Source organism: Pelecanus crispus, chromosome 6 (genome assembly GCF_030463565.1).
Source record: "Pelecanus crispus isolate bPelCri1 chromosome 6, bPelCri1.pri, whole genome shotgun sequence".
NCBI lineage: Eukaryota > Metazoa > Chordata > Aves > Pelecaniformes > Pelecanidae > Pelecanus > Pelecanus crispus.
The window spans coordinates 3,576,600-3,596,484 of NC_134648.1; the positions used below are offsets into that span (position 1 = coordinate 3,576,600).

Consider the following 19,885-nt stretch of genomic DNA (forward strand, 5'->3'; position numbering starts at 1 on the left):
TGACCGGGCGGTGAAGAGGAATGAGTAATGTGGTTGTGATATTTAGTTGGCTCAAACTGCATCGTGAAACACAGTGGTAAAAAATGTTCTCTTAGTCCCTGCTGTGTTTGACTGTATTTACTTTGGGGGATCTGACTGTGAGACCACTATAGAAAACGTATATTTGGATATCTCAGTGCAGTCACCTGATATATAAGTGACCTTGGCAAAGTCACTTCACCCTTCTGTGCTTTACTTTTGCTTTAATATCTTTTTTAATGTGGGCTGACAATGGAATTGATTGAGTTTTGGGGTTGTTTTTTAACTGAGGATTTCTTTTTTATTAAAAAACAGAGAAGCTATCTTGGGAGGTTTCTCATGGAAAATATGAAGAATAGTGTTTATGTTTTTCTGGCCTCTGAAAACTGGACGAGAATATGGTTACCAAGCACTGCAAAGTTTACGGTGGTCTTTTCAGTTTTTTGCAGTATAAATTTTTTCCCCATTTTTCCATAGAATAATAATTTTCATTTCCCAGAGAAGCTTTTGGTTTGTGGGACAAAAGTCTTTTGCTGCTGTCGTTGGGAAAACCCGGAAGAAAAATGTTCTGCTGTTCTTACTGTGAGACCTCTGAGTACAAATGTCCTTACTTTGGAATAAACATTACTTTCATTTTAGCCTAATCTATACCACAGATTAACAATGTTTCTAAGATCTGTATTGTATGTATAACGGACAGATTTTGGTAGTGTTGATATTAAAGGATGTTGTATGAACCACAAAGCAGCATCTGCATCTGTTTGGCTCCCTGTATTAAATTTTTTGGTTGATTCTGCTATTTGACAGTACTGTCTTCTATTGAAGCCTTACCTGCACAGTTTCTCGATGTACAGGATGATGTTAGTTTAGCACCTATATTGATTTCCTGAAATGTCTTTTTACACTGGGAGAAGTAGGCTTTAAAGCCAGATCTAGTTCTAAGTACAGTTTACAACAGTGCTGTTTAGCAGAGAACCTGGTAATTATGCTGGGTTTTTCTGGGTCCTTTGGGAGGCTGGGTGTGCCTGGGAAGAAAGGTCATCTTCCCTTTTATTACTCTTTTTCCTTCTCCTGTCCTTCGTCCTCTTCTGTAGTAAATTGGTAGCCAGATTTCTTTCCCTTACCCTCTGCCTACCCACATAAATTACAGGAGGAAATAAAAGGAGGCTAAAACATACAACTTTGTTGTTAAATGCATGTTACTTCCAAGAAAACAAAACTTGTAGCTGATTCATTTTTAAGACTTTAACTGTAACTTATCTTTTTCTCTTTCTCTTTTGTATTGGCAGGATAAAAAACTTGAACATGCCTCGTAGCCCGACATCAAGTGAAGATGAAATGGCACAAAGCTTTTCCGACTATTCTGTTGAATCTGAATCAGACAGCTCCAAAGAAGAAACTATTTATGACACAATTAGAGCAACTGCAGAAAAGCCAAGCAGCAGAATGGAAGACAGTCAGAGCAACACATTAGTGATTCGAATTATAATACCTGATCTGCAGCAAACGGTAAGGCACATTACAATTAAAAAAAAAAAAAGTAAAATGAAATTATTAGCTTTGCTAGCTTCAATCTGCAGCAGATCTGTTCTATTTTCTTAAATTTTTTTGACATATTACAGGTGAAATTTATGTTGTAGTTTGTTTTAATGTCGAGATTTTTTACCCAGTGGTATGTCTGACTGATTGCCTAAACTAAAGGCACTGCCCCATCCAAGAGAGTGTATTTAGTATGTTCACTTGATGAAAGCTGTGATCATAAAGCAAAATACCTGTCTGATCTGCATTCGGAGGCATTTGGGTAGAAGAAAGAGAATTAGGCATCTAAAATCTCGTCAGAAGATGGGGGAAGAACCCCCAAATCACATTGTCTTTATGAAAGCCTCATACATATATAACCCCCTTGTCTTCTCTGGTTTCTCTTTACATGAGGTAGTTTGTGATTGACACTAGACTGGGTCTAGCAGGAGGTCATCAAATTCTCTCTCTCTTTGCTATATTAGTTGCCTTTCTCTGTCATCCTCCCACGAAAAGATATCCTTGTTAGATAGCTGGTGGCTTTTAGAGCATAAAGATGAGGAAAGAGAAGCACAAATAAAGCTTTCCTTCTTTGCTGCTATGCCTTTACTACACTGTTGTTTCTCAGACTTCCACCCAGAGAAATCAACACACCTGGTTTGGAGGAAGAACAAAGCATGGCATTGTACTGTTCCACAGTTTTTACAATGATATGAAATCACTATTTTATTCTCTCCCACCTCCTCACCACTTATACTGGAAACATATCAGAGAGGATAAAACAAACCTTTTCTGGTTTTCCTAGAGGACTCATTTGCAAGCTAACTTGTGGACATATGGCTAAATCTCACATCCCTAAGTCCATTGGATGAAAATAGAGAGTTTTCAACAAAAGATTTAATCTCTTACATCTTACAGAAAGAATTGAAGAGACTTTTCATTTGTTAAAAATGTCTGATTAATTCAGTAAATGACAATAAGTGTTGGGGTTTTTTTTTATTTAAAAAAAAAATCTTGGCTGTTCCTTACATGTTAGGAATCTATACAGGCCAAATTCCTCACTCTTTCTCACAAGAAACTACTAAGTTTTGTTTCTTTTATGGTTGAATGTGTAAAATTCAATGTCTGGAATGTTAGGAGCATAAAGTTGGAAAAGTTTGCTGTTGTAACTTTGTAAGTAAAAGAATCATTGTCCTCCACAAGTGCTATGATAGGAATAACAGTCTCATCCTGGAGAAGGTCTTGGGAGTGAGTTACTGATTCTACCTAGAACCACAACCTGTCCAAGTTTCTGATCACTTATCTAAACTACCCTGGGCCTCCTTGAATGCCGCTGTTGGGTTTTTCAATTGGTGGTAGGCATCAGACTTTTTTCATTTCAAAGATGATTATAAAAGTACATTCTTTTTATGGATGTGTGCTACATACATCACTCTGTGCTGACATTTAAGATCTACATCATACGGTGCTGCCATTGAAGATCTATCTCAGATGAAATTATTCCTTTCTTTTTAATTAAGTCCATTTTTAGAATGATAGAGATGGCCTGTCTACAGGCTGACAGGGAAGAGCTGTTTTGACAGTGTGGCCTTAGGTGTGGTTGTAGAGCTCTTTTTTTAACGCCCAGTCTGTGCAGTGCTGCAGAAACTCAGAGATCTGTGTTGGAGTTGGGAGCATTATTTCTTAAATTCTTGTACTTAAAAAATTCTTCTAGATGAGGATTGCTGCTGAAATTATGGTACCACTCCATTAGTTTATATGGTGTGAGATTAACCTTTATGAAGAGTAAGTGGTGTGGGACCCGAGCTGGACAGGAAGGCTTCAGAGGGCAGAGCAGAACTGAGGCTGCCGAGAGCCACACGGGATTTTTTGTTAAATCTTGGCTGAAGCAGTCATCACCTTGGGTCTTTCATTTCAGTATTGATTGAAATACTGAAATCCACTGTTGTACATCTTAAATTTAAAAGGATTTTGCCTGTAGTGAAGTCCTCTGTCAAGACAAGCTCTGACTGGACATGGTTAGGATTTTATTGATGATCCTACCAGCTTGCTATATCTTTGACTGTGTTCAGTGCTCAATGAATAGATCCAGTAAAATGGAAAGATTAGCTTTACTTGCTAGGTTTGCTCTGCTGTTAAAAACAGAGAGATGTTAGCCTCCCGAAGCCCTCTTATTTCATTATTCTATTTTTTAGACCAATAACAAGTTATTTATTGACACTATTGAAACAATTATTTTTTTTAAATTCATTTTGTGCAGGAAATGAAATAAACCAAAAAGTGGTTTTGGTTTTGTGTTTCACTTGTTCGTTTTTATTGCTTTACACTTTGCATTTTTTTCCTTTTCAATAAACTCTTAATGAAAAGTAACTCAATTGTTTTAAACAGTTCTATAGCAGATGATCTCTTTCTGATTTAATTTATCAGCCCACAAGCTCTTGTACAGAAAAGTGAAATCTGGATTCAGGTTTGCAAACAGGAAGACTGATAGCTTAAATACAGTATAGCAAAGTTTGGAGAAGATCATAGTTCACAAGCTGTGTTATAGCTACAAGCCAAATCCAACGTACAACCCATTGCTGTATAATTATAACTAATTTAACATAAGAGTTGTTTAAAATTAGTCTGTTTAATCAAAGGAGCATGAGATGACATAATTTAGTTTTATGTCTTTATTCTTTATTGTTTTTTAGAAAGTATGATCAAGAATATATTTGTTTAAAAGAAGGCAAGTTTAGGTTTTTAGATAAAACTCAACCCACTGGGAAGCTTTAAATGCCCAGCTAAACTCACTAGGAATAAAAGTTTGCTCATCTGCAGTGACTGTGGTGTAAATTGCCTTTATTTCATTGCATGTATGAGATAAGCACCAAGCAGCATAAGTAGGATGTGCTGCTATAGAAATCTTCATACATTATCACCCGTTGTAGGAAATCTGTCTTGTTGCCCTTTTATTCTCATTTGAAACTTTAAAGATAATGTAAACCTTGACAAGCTCATACAAAGTTCTTATGAAGACTTACTTTTCACTTCTTATATCAATTCTTTTTTGTCTCCTTTTCAGTTCAGATGATTATCCAATGTATTGAAACAATACTTTGTAGAAAAAGTAAGTTCTTACTGCTTTTGTGCATCATCTGTATTCAAGTAGGTGTCATCCTTAGCACAGGAGGGTGGAGGATATTTAAATGAGCGACTGAAAGATTTCCTGAGCTCAGTAAAATTTTACTGAGCTCAGTAAAAAGCACTCCATATTCACAAACATATGTGGTTAGGAGAGTGGGTAAAAAAGCTATATCATCTGGCATTTAATTTCCTGATTTAATAAGCCAGGAGGCTCAGCTTTAATAGATCCTTTATGGAGGCAGGACACAGGTGTAATCTCTTTTGACCAGAAGCTTATTTGTGGTGTATCCAGCCCAGAGGGCTCTGGCTTGACGATGACCCCTACTCCTTGCTATTGAGACGGAAATTACAGTGACTGACTGGTTCCTCCTCTCTTTGCAATAGTGGTGCAGGGTTTCTCGGCAGCTTAGGCAATATTCAATTGCGTTTGCCCTTAACGTGAGGATGCTTCATCCCCAGGGCAGCAAAGTTCAGTGTCACGCTGTCAGCGGCACTGGTTGGTGACAGATCCGCATCTTTGCTCCTTGGTAAGCAAAGCTGGCAGTCAACAGCCCGCAGCAGCTTGCTGCCCAAGGCGACTGCCTACCTTGTGTCTAAGGGCAACTGTGTCTGTGCATGGCGTTGGGTGTCTTTTGGACATGGAAAACTGGGTCAACTAACGTGTCTGCGCTTCCCTCTATGATGCCTGGTGTATCTGACCTCTCCCTGGACCTTTTTGGTCTGAATCCAGGGTAAGTCTTCTCCTATCCAACACCTTTATCAGCCCGTGTAGGAACATATCCCAAGTGATTCTGCCTATCACTGGAAGGAGTCCAGTTGCTCTCCAGTAGCTGTTGTCAAGCAAATCTCCTTCGCGTGATATTTTGACAGTGATGTCCAATGTTTTGTGCTTAGAATTGTTCTTTTTCCCAGACTTCGAGAACAGATCTGTCAACCAATTGTTTTAAGGAATGTTTTCATCATTTTATTATCAACACACGGTGGTTGTTCCGCTCGCTCCCTCTGGGTTATGTTTAAAATCAAAATGCTCAGATTCATGTGTCTTACTAAATTCTGATGCTGAGGTGGGATTGGGTCTGCTGAAGACTTCTTTGAAATGCTTTCTGCCCATCTGTTTTGCTGCTCCACTTCAGTAACAAGCATTTACTGACTCCCCCCCAGCTTTTTTTTTTTCTGCTTTTGCGTTGCTTTTTATGCTTTTGTATCTTTCCTTTACTTTTTCCAGTATTCATTGGCCTTTAGGATGAAGAATCTTTTCCTTTAGTGCTTTTCTGTCTTAGATAAAACACTTGTTTAGTTTGTGCAATTTTTATCTTACGAAGGTAGGAACCCAGTTGTCACAACTGCAGCTTGAGTCACATTTTTGCTTAAGATGCCTCCATTTTTACTTGTTTCTAGTCTGTACTGCCATCCGCTGCCTCAGATCTATTCCAAGTTTTCCTTTGCAACTTTTCACAAGTATTCTTCTGTACCCCGTTTTGTGACTGATTGTTCATTGCTGCTGTATGTTTATAGTTGATCTTCCTTCTTTTTATCTTCAGTTTGACAATGGAAACATTGTGGGTGCTGCTGACATCTGTTCTTATGCCCTTGATCTGGACAGGTGATCTGACTTGTCAGCTGATGATGTTGTGGCCAGACAGGTTTTTCTGACCTTTTGTCTCATGAATTGCATGTTTTCCGAATGCATTTTGATGAAGGAAAGCAGTGCCTCCAAGAATTAAGTAGAACATCGAGCACAAATCAAAATGAGCGACTTGCTCCACTTTTTTCATGATACCCCACTCTCATTTGCATTTTCCACTTTTCGGTTGTCACATCTTTAATATCGACATCTCCTATTGAAAGGAATAACTTGTATTTTGATATTCTGACAATCACATTTTGGAGGCAGCTGTACAAACCGTTTGTCATGATTCCTCTGTCGTAGCGCAGTTCTGTGTGATTGACAACTTTGTGAGTCTGATGAAAAAGATGTGTTGGTTGGTAGATTTTGAGTGGATTAATGTTATTCCTCAGAGATTCTGTATCATGAACATTATTCCCATTGAATTAATATCTTCCCTTTAGCTGGAGCAGGTGAGCTATATTTTTCCCTTGCTTCCAGTCCTTCTGTTGCACTTAGTGACTTATGCCCACCTGTGTGCAGGAATGCAAGATTATAACTGACCATGTCTCTCATGATCCAAAGAGCTTTAATATCAAAACCACAGGTCTCACATTTCAGCAACCAATTTTGACATGCTGTCTTGCTGCTAGACTTGGATTTTGAATGGCTTAGTGTGATTTTGGCAGTGTTTCTGAGACACTCAGGGCTTCTTTTTTTGTTCTTATTTGAAAGAACTGTTGCAATTTTTATAGCGTGTGTAGCTAACCTTCAAGACAAGCTATCACATTTTATCTGGTCTTGGGATGCAACAAAAAGGTTGGAAAGAACAGATCCCACATCTGTCAATGCAAAATATCTTTGTTTCATGTGTGTTTCTGTAGTTCTTTGCCACCAAACTACCCCCTTTTTTTTTTTTTTTTGATAGTAAGTCATTGAAGATTAAAAAAGTTGTCCAGCTTTTTTGGCTCTGCTACTGTCTTGTTTCCTTGTGGTCACTGCACCATGTGCATCTAACGAATTCTTATTTATTTCATAACTAATGCAATCTGTGTGTAGATTCTGCTGTGATTCACCTGACGTTTTCTCAGGGTAGAGAGTGTGGCAGTAGGTAACGACTTGTCTACATGATGACTGTGGTGTTCTCTGTCCCGGGAGGGCTGCCAGACGGGCAGAGGAGCAGCCCAGGGGAGGTGTTCCAGGGGCAGGCTGATCTAAAATACACCTGATGCAGCATTTGAGTGGTCCTTCTTATCCTCTTGCTCAGCAGCTGCCTGCAAGAGAGTGGTAACAGCCTCCCTCTCTATCCTGCCTGGCTTCATGGGAAGCATAAATAATCACTTTTCTCACTAGTTTCACTTATCCGAGTCTGAGAAATTTTGGTAGGAAACAGTTTGCTCAGGTATTGATTTGCTTTTTACATCATTGATCTTAATTCATTATAAATTACCAATGGGATCAACACTTATTAAAATAAGTGCATTTTTGTTTCTTGTAAATCACTAGAAAAGCTAGGGCTGTGAATAAATTAGTTTGTGAAATTACTAGTTTCAAAGTGTTTCCATATTTATTCTGGCATTGAGGACTACAATCATGGAAATGTACTGATAAAAAAAGATATATCTGTTAAAACTTTTGTTTGGCCCACGTGCAATCCCTGCATCCTGTGTTGCATCATGAGGGGCTGGGTCGTCCTTTGAGTGGGCAAAGAAGGGACTCCTGTGCTGTAGCTCTGCCGTGGCAGCTTGCTACAAGCCCTTCTCATGGCCCAGTATGGGGTGAGGCAGCAGCACCGTACATTCATAACGCACATCAGAGGCAACAAATTGGTTTCTAGGTATTGCCATCTGCTGGTAGCTTGTAGTCAATGGCTGCAATGTAAGCTACAATTGCAAAATTCCTAAATTTTTTAAATTCCAAAATTCCAACTTGGTAAGAAGTAGAGAACTGGAAAGACTTTTCAAGGTTTTCCAGTCCTCTGCAGCTTCACGTCATATAATTCCTTCCATAAACTTACCCCAAGATAAATGTAGCTTAAGATGATTTAGAATTCTTGCCTGAATACCATTTTTTTGTGAAGTTGTTGCGGATTGGACTGATTGTCAGAACAGCCTAGGAGCAAGTGAGTGGTTAAACATCTTGTAACATCCCTTTCGCTTTTCAAACAGGTTTGCCGTGAAGGTGTTCTTTCTCTGAAGAAGGATATGGTCTCTGATGTTTGTGGAAGGACTTGAAATGTCCTGTGTTTTCACAGTATTTGTGCATTAGTTATTATAGAGGAACGCACGTCTGAAATATAATTCTGTTGATGTATGTTTTGGCATGGAATTTGTAGGTTTATTGTGTATGTTTGTATATATTTATGACAGTTGTAAATTTTAGAATGTAAGATACTGTTCAAATGTTTTTTCATTAATCAGATTTTTTTAATAATTTCTCTCTGCAGAAATGCATTAGATTTAACCCAGAAGCTTCAGTGTGGGTTGCAAAGCAACGAATTTTGTGCACTTTGAATCAGAGTTTGAAAGATGTCCTGAATTATGGACTGTTCCAGCCTGCAAGCAATGGTAGAGATGGGAAGTTTCTGGATGAGGAACGACTTCTTAGGGAATACCCACAGCCAGTGAATAAAGGAGTTCCTTCACTAGAGGTATTTTTAGATCTAATATCTGAAACGTTTGTATTCTGATAGAAATTATACAGTAAGTGGTATTTGAGGTTTCTATGCATCTGAATTGCATTTAGGAAATAGGGATCAGCAAGTCTGACCTTGAACCCTTGCTCACAGAAGTGCTGGTATTCATGTGCTTGGTGGAGCTGTTCCATGTGTTATCCCCGAAAGGTTGCAAAGAATCAGTCCTCTGGGAAATTTGATTTTGGAGTTTTCCTCTGCTGAGGACCTGGGAGATGTATCTTACTCTGTGATTTAATAAAGAAATGTAAGGTTCTAGATTAAGCTTTTGGGTCTCTTATTAGGTTTGCAATAGTCGCGTAGCAGTTGCTGAATAACCAGCCTTTGCTTTCTCCCAAAGAGAGGGTCTGTCTTTCTCAGTGAAGCCTTTTTTTTTTTTTTTTTTTTTCCTTCATCTAGTTCCTTCTGTGCACTCTGGCTGTCTCCCAGGAAAGCAGTAAGGGAAGAGAGGGTGTGTATGTGTGAAGCAGTCACACACAGACACTGGAATTTCCCCCATCACCATTGCTCATGCAGAGGCTGTGCAGCTGGGGGATAAACTAGGCAGAATTATTGTGGCACTGGGCAAACATGGAGCAGAGCCAGATCACACTGAAACGCAGTATAGCAGGAAACTGGGGCATGAAACTAGTATTTAACTAATTTTGGTGTTACCTGTATGGTGGTACATCAACCACTAATAATCTGCAGTTAATAGACTTACTCCACTGTAACACAAATCCAAGAAAAAAGAACCAGGGTCCAGAGAAGGTTTCAAGTCCCAGCTTCTCTAGCAAGTTTATTTCAGAGATTCAAGCACTGATGTCCATATTATAGCCATAAGCAGGTTAAGTAATCACTTTATTTTTTTTCTGTCATGTTCAGTTTCTTGCATGTTCACAGTTTGCAAAATTCTTCTCACTGCAGCTGAAGGATTGCAATTCAGGGGTTAAAAGTGGTCTTGTGAAAAGCCAGTATTAAAGCCTCATTCAATACAGTCTCCTTGTCCAACAGACTTGCTGCATTCTTAGAATTCTGCGTGGTACAATTAGATAATAGTAAATTATAATTATGTAAACCCCACGCCATAGATCTTGCTGCTCTGGCCATAGGGTAGCAAGCTGTTCAGGGTAAGATGTGAGTGAGTTTCAGCCAAAAAAAGAGTCAATCCTCTGAACCTCATTCAGAGGACCAGTCCTGTTAAACATCAGGAAAACTATTCCCAGGTGTAAGTCGTGCCTGTGTTGATTAAGGGATTTTTCAGGAATTCTTTTTTTTTTTTTTTTTAAATTTCAGAAATGCTAAGCTGATATATTGAAATACATATTTTTTTTTATTTAACGTGCCTTCCCAGTTCTTCTTTCTGCCTGAGACTATAAATGAAAGTGCACAGGTACCCTTAGGGAAAAGCTCTTTTCACTGTAATTCTTACTTATTTATGTAGATACTAGGGATTGATCTCATTTCCCATACACCTCCACTGATTTCAGTATATTTATACAAGATACAAGTTTTGCTTCCACAAACTGTACAACTATGATGCCACTATGTTAAGCAGAGTGCTGATTATTGGTGAATATTCAAAATGAAATACTAAGCCTTTTTTTGAATTTTGCCTAAATCTACATCATCATGTATGATACTTTATGGTAAGGTCAGAAAATTATATTACAAGTTTTTAAGCAAAATAGGACATTTTAAATTTACTCTTTTTTTCTTCCCTCAGTTTCGATACAAGAAAAGAGTGTACAAACAGTTCAATCTTGATGAAAAACAGCTGGCCAAGCTTCATACGAAGGTATGCCCAATTTACTGGAGAAGTTAGCAATTGCCGACTTAGCAAAGCAATGTGTCTGAGAAACTGGAAATAAGTAGGAGTTCATTACCACCTGGGCCAATTGCTGAACAACAAACAGTATGTGCTTCCAGCACCAAGAGGAATGTGTGACTTGTGATCTGGGAATTTCTCTCATGGGAAAATTCCCATGGTTGACTCTTCCATGTGCATACAAGTTATTTTAAATGAACCTTACTTCCTAAGTACAACGTGCTTTCAGCATGCTGCAAAATGCCAATCTATGTGTTTAGACTCATTTGCAGGTCAGTATAATAATAATAATGATCACCATCCACCATCCTAATTTCTTACTGAATGAATCTTTCAGTCATTTTTTCCTTAAAACTATGAAAACCAGAATCTTCTTACTGTGTTTGACTTTTGAACATTATACACCGTAGGGTTTACGCTCTCAGTATAAAGTCACGTTCCCCAGGAATGTGAATTAGCTACTGTTCAGTGATGTCAATGGCTATTGACATCAATTGACAGAATATTTCACTTTTAGTCAAAATTTTCTTTTTAAAATTAGAAGATGATTCATTTGTCACTCTTTGTTTCAGGCTAATTTGAGAAAATTTATGGATCATGTCCACCATCTCTCAGTGGAAAAAATCACAAAGATGTTGGACCGAGGACTGGACCCAAACTATCATGACCTAGAAAGTGGAGGTCAGAACAATAAAACTAGCAGCATAAAGTAGTACCTTGGGTTTGTTCAACCTAAATTGATTAACAGGCTGAATCTCACACATTCTTTCTGTTGCCTTCATAACTCTAGGCTAACGGAGTCTGTATGGTTTTGCTGTCCAAAGGAGAAAATTGATAATTTACTATTTTCTTTGAGCAGCATTTTTAACTTACTGTTTTTAAAGCAAATGTTCTTTATTTTATAAATTTGCTTATCTTTTTTCAAGTATGTGCTATTCTCTTCTTTAGAAACACCCCTAACTTTGGCAGTTCAGCTTGACAATACAGTAGAAGTGATAAAAGCTCTGAAAAATGGAGGAGCACATTTGGATTTCAGAGCCAAAGATGGAATGACAGCTCTGCACAAAGCAGCCAGAGCCAAGAACCAAGTAACCCTCAAGGTAAATGCTTTCAGTAGCAAATTATACATTATTTTATAGAAAAAAATATATAAAGGAGAATGTTTTCAGTTAATTACTGCATTGTCCTTAATGGATCCTTTAATATATGCTTGTTCTAGTGCTTTCTTGTGGCTTTCAAATCTTAGGATTTGCTTTCAATAAAGGGCCTTTGATTTTCTGATTTTTTTTTTTTTGGTAGGAAGAAAAAGTGATGAAATTTAACTGTATTCATTGATAGATTGGGAAAGATCTGTCTGAAGAAATATGAATAGCCTTATTGTTGCGTATCTCTTATACCTTAACACACTCTCTTCTGTTTTCTTTTTGTTTTAACAAGTATTCTTAAATCACCTTGATATTCTAGATTAAGTCTTATGTTTATGGCTTTTGCTTATTGCCTTTTGACAGATATGGGAATGGCATGACATTTTTGATAAAGCATCTTGTAACCGAAGAGGTGAATGTGCTGCAAAGGCAACGTGGCATTTTCAGAACTGAGATTTCTAAACTTAATGAGAGGATGGAAATTGGACATTGCCACTCACCCTTTCCTTGCTATCCCTGTAGACTCCTTTAGATCCTAATTCTTCCGAGGTCATTCCTTGCTTAACTTGCTCTGTGCCACAGCCCATTATATCAGCTTATAAAGAAGTGAGCAAAAAATGTATGTTATGGCAAATACCGACCTTGTAAATACTTTTTCAGGTAGAAAAGTCCCTTTATAGTTAGAAGTCCCTCCAAAATATATTTTTTCACAGTTTGTGATTGCTTTTAGACCCTTTTAGAGCTTGGAGCATCTCCTAACTACAAAGACAGCTGTGGCCTGACACCACTGTACCACACTGCTGTTGTGGGAGGGGATCCTTATTGCTGTGAGCTGTTACTTCACGAACACGCTACAGTCAGTTGCAAAGATGAAAACGGATGGCAAGAAATTCATCAGGTAGGAAAGATGACTTTTTGTTTGGAGTTGCATGAGGAAACGTGCCATGTATGTTCTGTGGTTAAACGCTGTTTGGGTATGTTTAGTCCATGCATGCACAAGTATGGAATTTCTTCCTTTTTCTATTTGCTTATTACTTTGCATCCTGCTGCGGTGAATTAGAAGTGGAAACTGTTCCAGTGGAGCTCTGTAGTTTTGAAATCCTATGGTTACTGTGTATTTTGCTGCAGAAATTGCATGAGTCATATTTATGTAATGGACTCTTGGAAGTTTAGCATCCTATTAGTGGTACTTCAGTAAAAAAAGTGTAACTCAATCTTTTTGTTAGATGCCAATTTTAGTATCCTTGGTAATGCTTCTTGCGTGTTTGTCAGAGGTACTTTCTCCTTTCTCTCTGGTGAACTTTACAGGAAGATTTGGATTCAGGATCCTGCTGCTAGGATCATAGAATCCTTCAGTGTGTTGCACTGAAGGATGTTAAACTCTTAAAAGCTCACAGTTTGAGTCAGTTTTCATTCCCTGCATGTGTGGAAAATGGGATTCTAATGATTTTTCTTCTAATGTTTGTACATGGGTTTTCCTTTCCTCTCTTACATATTCAGCATGTGGATAAAGGTGGTAGCGTTCTCTATAAAGAAAAAATATTTTAAAAATAATGAGTTATTTTGAGTTTCATGGTGCTCGTGATACCTTGAGCCAGCTACAGTGCCAGAATTCATCTGGCGCTGGCACATCTTGGTCAGCTTCACCACAGCTATTGGAAAGGTAGACCTCCTTCCTCACCAAAGACCTAAATTGTATCTCTTAAAAAGACCTATAATATTTGGTAAGGCATTTTCTGAAAAAAAAAAAAATTTTCTTTGAACTGTTGTATCTTGTCTTTTCCAGAAACACCTGAGTATTATGCAACAGTTGTGTAAGAATGCTTTCTTAATTTCTCTTTGCATAGCGATAAACTCAGTAATTTACAAAGTTTAAAGATTCTAGCAGTTCTAATGTCATTGCAGCTGTTTTATGCCTTTCCTCTGTATGGATGAATTTGAGTAATCATAAAAAATGGAACTAATGTAGTATGATCAGATACATAAAGATACAAGTAATCAGTCTGACAGGCCTGCTTAGGTTATCTAGGCTCACTTTCTTTTCTGTGCGCTAATCTTTTTAGTAGACAACTTCTTTTCTTTGAAAGAAATGGGAGATAGCTTTGGTACCCGCGTTTGGGCAGGGATCTGAGCTTTTTCACTGTGTAATTGTGTTCAGATCAAGGTTGTTTGGATCCATCTCTAGTAGGAAAAAAAAGGATTAATTTACTACCATCATTTCTGAGGATGTGGAGGAAGCGGATTGTATAGATCAAAGTATTACCCCATCTGGACTCCCTGAAAATGTAGACAAAAAATCCCTATTTTGAAAACCCAGCCTTATACACATATGGTTATTATTTCTCGTAATGAAACAGAGCTTTCCAAACCCACTGTATTGGTTGTAATCCTAAATAAATCAATGTTTACAGCTGGATTACAGGCAATCTGTTTTGAGTAATCAATAATACAAGCATTCCTCAGTGAATTAAGAAAGATGGTGATATGATACAATCCCATATGTTGTTGTCTGCGTGAAGAAGGCAAAGCTACCTTGCATGGCAAGGAACTAATTGGTAGCAAGTATACTTTTCATTTTGCTAACACAACCTTTAACTGTAGAAGTTAAGCCTCTGGCTTACCCTTATAGTAAAGAGGAAAAGGTAAGGTGGCAGTTCATGCTGTGCTAGGATAATAATAAAAATCTCTGGAGGTACCTGTCTCTCTCCATTGACTGGGGAGCCCTGATGAATGGTTTGGACAGCTCACCTACCACGCAGACCCCTATAAGGAGGGGAAATGCATCTCCCCTGCGTTGGTTGGCTTCCAGCGCCTCCCCATAAGCTGAGTAAGCGTTATTGTCAGATTGGCAAAGAGGAGGCAAAACCCGCTCTCGCAAAGGAAGCGAAGTGGAGAAGGGGCCTGGTTTTCGTCCAGTTTATTGTAGTAAGAGTAGAAAGCTGGAATTGGTTCTTGTATTTTATGAGTCATTTTCATAATGACATCTGCATATTCATACCTAGATGTTGAGTGACGTTTAGAGACTAGACAGAATTGGTAATTTATAGCTAATTGAGCGTTTGCTCTGATTTCCCCACAGTCAGAAACAGTTATGGTTTGGTGCTGTTTCTCCCTTTGCTTGTTGTTGGATGCTTGCTTTCTGTTGCCTAGCATTAAAATGTTCCTGTTTTAATAACAGCTAGCCTAATGTCTCCATTATTTTGGCAAATAATTTTTAAATAAATAAACTATGTAATAAACACTGGTGGGTTGGTGTTTTTTTTTTTTTTTTTCCCTTTCTGTGTGTTGAAAATGGAAAATGGAGGAAGAACAGATGTAATGGTTAGGATACTAGACTGGGATTTGGGATGTGTCACAGATTTAATTTGTGGTGTCACAGATTTAATTTGTGTATTGAGCAGTAGACTTAGTTTTTCTGATCCAAACTGCAAGATGTGTAGGTTTGTAACTCCCACTGAAGTCAGTAGTAATTGGGCAGCTAAGAGTGAATGGCTTCGTCTACCTGTATCTCTCAGCTTAAATTCCATATTATTATACAGGAATGATACTGATCTGAGATGATATGAAGTTAAAAACATTACATATTTGGAGGTGCTCAGTTGGTGTGCTATAGAGAAGAAGATAGTCAAGTAAATGAGACTGATGAATGGAAATACTGTGATTTTTCTTAGACTTACTTGCTAATCGGGAAAGTTTCAGATTTCACTGGGGTCTCATTCACAGAGGTTTATTTCCAAGTATTCCAAGTCTAACATTTTATTTGTGTGGCTGATAGAGTAACTCTTGAAGATTTTCTCTCTTTTGGATCAGTGCCCTGTGTCTACTGTGCATCTACTTGACATCACAGAATGAAGAAGATTATTACTTGAATTTTGGCCAGATTTCCCCAAACTGTTTTCATACCTTGAAAGGCAAGCTTTAGAAATCTGATCATCTTCAGTGCCATCTAGTGGGCAACTTTCCGAAGATTAGCAGGACCAAAAAAACCTCTCTTTTGTTAGCCTGCTTGTCACATTTGTCAGTTATGGATACTAGTGGATAAAAAGTGTCAAACTCTGTATTTTCTTGATACCTGAAATTGCCTTTCCTCAAATAAGCAGGTGCGTAAACTTATGCACAGACTTGCTGTACCTGAAGTGCGTACATTGGCCTTTATGGGCAGGTATGCACATCTAGGTGTTAGTCCTCCCATTCAGTCCAGGGGTGGTTCTAAAAATTAGACCCTAAGTAAAATTGCATCTTCTCTGCTAAAAATCTTTACCTGGAACACTTGCCTAGGTTGTATAATAACCAAGACATGAATGCATCTCTTTACAGGCTTGCCGATATGGACATGTCCAACATCTAGAGCACCTCCTCTTCTACGGCGCCGATATGTGTGCGCAGAATGCCTCGGGAAACACAGCACTGCACATCTGTGCCCTGTACAACCAGGTGAGCTGGCACACGCCTCCTCTGCCAGCAGACCCAGCGCTGCAGAGTCATACCGTCCTCCTTCAGGGACACAAAGTGACATAAAGGTCCCCATCAGGAGCTGAGGGGTGCCTGGGGTCCCCTCTGCCTGGCTAAGTGGGGAAGATGGGTCCAGGGAGTCCAGTCCCATGGAGACTGGAAACAAGTGCTGTAAGAGAATGACATATAGCCAGGAAAACAAGGCATAATTGGGGTACAAATGCTAAATCTTTCATGTCCATCCACAGAAACAGAAGCTTGTTGAGTTTTCTGTTGAAGAAGTTTACTGGTTTGGTGTTAGGTTTTCCTGAGATGCAGTTTCCTTGCTTTTAATAAATGCGTTTTGCGATAAATTTCCCATTATTATTGATCTGTACAGGCAAGTTACACTGAAGAAGAACGTAGCTCATTATTTTTCGTTTGTTTTATTTAATATGCAATGAAGTGTTACAGGTTTTAAACAGTGGCCTTAGAAACTAGAAAGAACATAATTAAAAACTATATTATCAGTATTTTATTCACTGATTACAAATAGGGCTGCTCATGGTAGGTGGCAAGAATATATTAATTAGAAAATAAAACAACACCATGTTCTACCAGCTTTTTTTTTTTTTTTTGTATCATATCTAAATATTTGTTTCCTATTCAGAATTTATTGCTGTTTTGCTAGAATTTAGAATTAAATAAGAAATACTTGGAAAATACTATGGAAATGTATCTGTTGATTATACAGAAGATACCTGATTCTCTGCTGTTTACAACTTGTGTAGTCGTTTACAAATAATAGAACTATTTGATTTGATAGCATTTTATGCTCTCTTTGTGTGGATGGGATGGGGAGCGAATGAGTTTTACAACGATGTTAAAACACAGCGTGTATAATTTTACATTGAATTAGGAAAACACAAGTCATGAGATGTGACTGTAACTAGTGAAACATCTGTTAAAGCATCTGCTTCTTAATTAATTACCATCTCAGTTTTTTTCAAAGGTCTTGTCAAGACAGATTCCTCAATGAGGTCTAAAATACCCTCAGCTTTTTAAAAAGTAGAATTTTGGGAATAACTTGACATTTTTCAAGACTGTTGACTTGATGTGCATGTCATAATTGATATCAATTCATAACTAGTCTAGCCGTACAAATCTTCCCCCTTAATTGTGATTATTTGAAGTATGCAGCATATCAGTGGGAGCAGTGCCTCTCTGGACTGCTTCATGCTCACTGTCTACCAAGCGTCTTCAACAGGCTGTCAAGTACCTACATCAACTAGTTTTAAAGTTAACAAGTTTCTCTGCTCAGTTTGGATAGCTTCTGTGATTGTAGGCATACAAAGCTTTTGCAAGTTGGCACTTCAAAAATTCCTAGAAAATTTTGCAGAGAAATGAAATTCACCTTCATCTCAACAAGAATTTTGCATTTAGGCTTCACATCAAGAGCTTCACATGTGTAACTATAAGCACTTCTGTTGAAAAAAGTATTTAAAAATATTCACTTTAACCTCATTTACTTCACTTTTCCTGAGTAAGAATTTTGAAGCCCAGACCATAATGCACATATAAACTTAAAAATGTGAAGTCACCTCTGTTTTTTTGTAACCACTTTATTGCAGTGTTCTCATGACTATAGTTGTTTACAAGATCATATGCTTTTAGCAAAGGTTATGCAGTATGATGCCGAAATTAGAATAATCCTGTAGAATGACAGTATTTTTCATGTAGAGATGTGTTTTTCTCCTGACGTCAGTGGAAAAAATTATTCTGTAGAAGACTTAGAGAATTGAAATTGCATCTTCAAATTTGCAAATATTTTTATAAGCTTGGCTTTGTGAATGGAAGTTTAACATCTTGTGACTATACTGTCATGCTTCTGTTTTCCTTAATCAGATATATATGAAAATAAAAAGTTTTTCTCAGGACGCTGTGAACAGTAACCTATGCTGATTTTTCCAGTGTCCCTTTTATTGAAAGTTATTATTAGCTAATGTGGAAGGAACAGTGTTGGCCTTTTCTGGATGGAGAGGATGGGAAGGAAGCAGTATGCTTTTTACCTCTTGATTCCTGTAGATGGAGTCATTACCCATTTGATTTTTCCCTTCCAGTCTTCCCTGGGGAATTTTCTTGGGATACTTTCTGAAGTTGGTAATTCTGTTTTCCTGAGTGTCAGCTAAGTGTTAATCTGAATAAATTCTTGGTTTTTAAAGTTACTTCGTGGCCATCCAGTAACTGAACAAAATCTAGATAGATTTTACACCTCTGTATTTTGCAAATAACAATGCTGGGGTGAAGTGTGCCTCCTTTCAGTCAGTGGATTGGATTCTATATGAAAATTGTTTAGTATTAAATCAGGTAAGAAATTGAATCTAATCTGCTGACAAGCCCACAGTTCTCTGTGAAATTCTTTTTAATCTTATGAAGTCTAAAAAGCTACGACATATTCAGTTTATGTATGATATAATGAATGAACAATACCAGGCTCTCAACATCAGAAGTTACTAGGTTGTCAGAGCTAAAATGTGTGCAAACAGGAGTTATGGCATTTGTCGGCAGCACCTTAACAATGGAGAGCTCTAAAATGTGGGATTCCCATGGAATTAACAAAGGAAAAGTAATCAAAATAATTTCTGGTGGTGACTTTTTTGCTTATTCTCCCTAGTTTGTTCCCCTTAATACCAGAAGGATAGAGAGGAGACAAAAGTGAGAGAAGATGAAGCTAAGAATGCTTCTGTTTATTTTAAAAGAATAAACAAACAAATGCAGTACTTCATCCAAAACAAGTTTTCCTGAAAATTCTTATGTTGAACAACTCTGACCACTTTTGTCAAAACTTTTCTTATCAACACCATTTAATAAATAAATCACTTTGCATGTTGCATGTTTTTTGTTACACTGCAGACAACTTAGTTAAATTTGTAAATCATGTAGTTTTTAAATGTGTAAATCTTTTGCTTTTGTACTGTTGAATTATTTATTCTGATAACCAAATGACTAATCAGCCAATAAATACATTATGTTTTTTAATATCATTATTTATATCCTCAAGTTCATGATCAAAATTGGGCATTTTAATGCTAAAGCGTTCTACTAGCATTTCCAGTATGTTTACTGAGCAGTACCTGGTGGAATAGTGGAGTAGTTGTTATTATGGGAATATAATATAGTGTGCAAACCTAGAATCATTTAGGAGTCAGTCAAAAAGGAATTCCTGGAAAAGTAACCCTGAAAAGAAATTTATTTATTTATTTATTTTTTAAACCTGGAGGTCTTCATCTAGATTGCAGCACATTTACTTCTTTTGGATGATTGCTAATACAGAACACAGAAAAATGAGAAAAACATTTCCACGTTTTACACATTGCTCTTGGTCTTCCTATGCTTAGAGATACAGAGAACACACCTAATGTGCAGATTTCAGTGCAAGCAAATGAGACTGTCTCAGTTAATTATGTATCATTAAAAAATTACCATCTATGAGATGATTGTTAATATACAGTCTTGAGATATGATCCCTTTTCTTGTTTCAG

At 37.6% G+C, this 19,885-nt stretch overlaps 1 protein-coding gene across 4 annotated transcripts in view; it reads left to right on the forward strand.

Moving 5' to 3' along the window:
- The first annotated feature begins 1,323 nt into the window (after positions 1 to 1,323).
- SHANK2 (SH3 and multiple ankyrin repeat domains 2) overlaps positions 1,324 to 19,885 on the forward strand; it is a 319,997-nt gene continuing 301,435 nt past the window's right edge. For 3 of the 4 annotated variants that reach the window (XM_075713335.1, XM_075713336.1, XM_075713337.1), the window contains exons 1-7: positions 1,324 to 1,527; positions 8,715 to 8,918; positions 10,666 to 10,737; positions 11,340 to 11,448; positions 11,716 to 11,867; positions 12,643 to 12,810; positions 16,230 to 16,346. In XM_075713335.1, coding sequence (XP_075569450.1) covers positions 1,324 to 1,527; positions 8,715 to 8,918; positions 10,666 to 10,737; positions 11,340 to 11,448; positions 11,716 to 11,867; positions 12,643 to 12,810; positions 16,230 to 16,346 — 1,026 coding nt within the window. The remainder of the gene's footprint in view (positions 1,528 to 8,714; positions 8,919 to 10,665; positions 10,738 to 11,339; positions 11,449 to 11,715; positions 11,868 to 12,642; positions 12,811 to 16,229; positions 16,347 to 19,885) is intronic. The other variant, XM_075713339.1, reaches the window with a different exon arrangement.